Here is a 2,716-nt window from a genome sequence, read left to right as displayed (position 1 = left end):
AAACCCCGCTTTACGCTAAGGAATGAGGGATTTTGTCCAAATAGAACAGGAATGAATTTATGGAACTGGGCACGATAAAGGCGTGGCCAAGATCCGGGGAATGAACCGAAGACTAGGAATGGTCTGGCATGAAGAAAGTGGAGGTGGTATGGAGGATGGCCAAGAGACATTAGGAAGTATTAAACAGTTCCGTGTAAGGAAAGGCTTTGCAATATGAGCGGTTTGTGCCGGCTTCATCGAGGTGAAATAATGTGATGGAAGTAAAGAATGGTTTGCTTGGATTGGTAAAACTAGATTGGAATTGTTTATTAGGGAGTTATGAGATTTAATGCTGTGTAGGATTTTCTAACCGGATTGGTCAGGTTTGGATTGGATGTAGAATGACCTAATCGGATTGGAGATGTTTGATTGGATGCGGAATGACCTTATCGGATTAGGAAAGATATGGTGGGTTGGGGATTTATTTAATCGGATTAGGAATTATGAGATAGGAAGGCGTATGGTGTAACGGGATTTGGACCATCTAACTGGAATGGCATACATTTGATGTAATGGTGACCGATATAATCCGATTGGGAATTATCTGATGGATGGGAAATATCGTGGGGGGGGGGGTTACGGTATGGTTTTATGGCCAATTGTTATCCTAGTGGAATGGTTTGATCAGATTTAAAATTATTCGGAGGAATGAAAAACATCGGACCTTTTAGGATGAAGAATGGTTGGATGTAACAATATGTGTGTGTGTGTGTGTGTGTGTGTTTGATGGGAAGGCAAGGCTATATTAAGGAAGAGTGATGGAACACCTCGAGGGATGATTTAATGTAATATCATCTGTTTGTCAGGGCACATTTTCTCGCTAATTGTATATTCATGCGAGCCTTATTCTTCTTTTCTGTTTCTCTCAGATTTTTAAATTCTCCGTTTTTGTTGCTCATTCATTTTACGTTTTAGTAGAAAGAATTTGATGTGGCCGAATGGCTGCCAGTGTTCAAATATCAAGGTACCGTTATGTAGTTTCAATGATTGATTGTCTTGTCTTATTCTCGGAAGGGGATTTCAGTTATGCCAAAATTACGAAAATTCATACAGAGAAAAAGACGAATGTTTTGAAACCTCCCCTTTGAGGCGTTTCCCCTCCTCCCGAGATCTTTACTATGCCTCGTTTCGGAGTGTGTATGTGGTTGGTTGAGGGGTGGGGGTCGGGGCCGGGGGGGGGGGTGATGTTGATCAATACTCTGGGAGAATCTAAACTTCGTCCTACTGGCAACCCCCCCTCCCTCCCTCCCTCCCTCCCTCCCTCCATTTCTCCCTCCCTCCCTCCATTTCTCCCTCCCTCCATTCCTCCCTCCTTATATCCTACAGCAGACTCCCCCTCGTCGAACGTGGCTCTCTACCAACACTGTGCCTTCACTCTCCTCCCTATACTACCCCCATGCCGATCCCTCCATATCAGCTGGTAGGCAGGTTGGTACAGTACTGACTGACGACAGTACCAGCTGATTATGATGATATTGCACGCCCATCGGCATAATCCTTGAGGCGGTTCTAGGTTGTGATTCTTCTCGCTTTTCATAGTGATTTATGATTTTTTTTTTTTTTTTTTTTTTTTTACAATTTCCATTCAACTCGTAGTTGTTGCTGTTCTCTTAAAATATATTTCATTTTTCTTTGGTTCCTTTCCTCACTGTGCTATTTTTCCATGTTGGAGCTCCTGGGCTTATAGCATCCTGCTTTTCCAACTAGGGTTGTAGCTTGGCAAGTAATAATAATGATAATAATAATAATAGGTTTCATAAGTTTTAACAACGGACACAGTTTTATTTGATAGTTTTCTTGAGATAAATTTTGATGTGAGCGTGATTGTCAGGTTAACGCAAACGAAATCTTTGAAAATGAGCCTCATAAATCCTTAGGAAATACAGTATATCCAATACAATTAGGGTACGTTGGATACAGCTTTATTAGATTTTGTGGGGGGGGGGGGTTGGCCTCATGAATTTAACCATTTTGGTGTTGCAGGTTGGACATTGCTATCAGTGTTTGATGATGTTTATGGCAAGCATTTTGCTTGTATTTCTTTTAGTAGCTTTCTTCAATGATACGCCTAAAGTATCTTCCTGTTTTAATTTTCACTGTTTCCCTCAGTCATTTAAATCCTTGCCTACTACTATTTGTTTTCTCCGGAAAATGTCATTACTTCATCCTTCTTCTTTTGAGAAGGTTTTTTTTATCCAAACATTTGATATTTGCATTATTTCCTCCACTTTATTCACTTTTCATAAAGGCTTATTTGTGAGCTTCTGAGAAGTTTTGATATAATTTATGACTAAAGTGATTACGCCAGTTTTACTTTTTTTTTTTTTTTTTTTTTTTTTTTCTCTCTCTCCGCTCTTATTGCGTTTTGAATTAGGAATATTCATACGTTTCTAGATCAAAATTTCATTATCGAATGTGTCCAATCATGAATAATATATTGTACAGTATAAGATTTTTTCCCCCCAAACGGTTTAGTGTCACGAAGGTTGTAACTAATCTTAGCGGGAGTAAATAACACTCACACACACACACTCTCTCTCTCTCTCTCTCTCTCTCATATATATTATATATATATATATATATATAATATATATATATATATATATATTGATATACAGTATGTATATGTATGTATGCATATATATATATATATATGTGTGTGTGTGTGTGTGTGTGT

The 2,716-nt window shown here is 38.8% G+C and overlaps 1 protein-coding gene across 1 annotated transcript in view; it reads left to right on the top strand.

The window, feature by feature from the left end:
• The window catches only part of shi (dynamin-1 shibire), a 227,030-nt gene that overhangs the window by 66,375 nt on the left and 157,939 nt on the right, over positions 1-2,716 (top strand). The window contains exon 5 of the mRNA XM_068392510.1: positions 165-176. Within this exon, the coding sequence (XP_068248611.1) occupies positions 165-176 (12 nt within the window). The remainder of the gene's footprint in view (positions 1-164; positions 177-2,716) is intronic.

The sequence above is a fragment of the Palaemon carinicauda genome, chromosome 18 (genome assembly GCF_036898095.1).
Source record: "Palaemon carinicauda isolate YSFRI2023 chromosome 18, ASM3689809v2, whole genome shotgun sequence".
Lineage (NCBI taxonomy): Eukaryota > Metazoa > Arthropoda > Malacostraca > Decapoda > Palaemonidae > Palaemon > Palaemon carinicauda.
The sequence above is the reverse complement of the archived record's forward strand: the minus strand, read 5'-3'. Positions and strand labels throughout refer to the sequence as shown.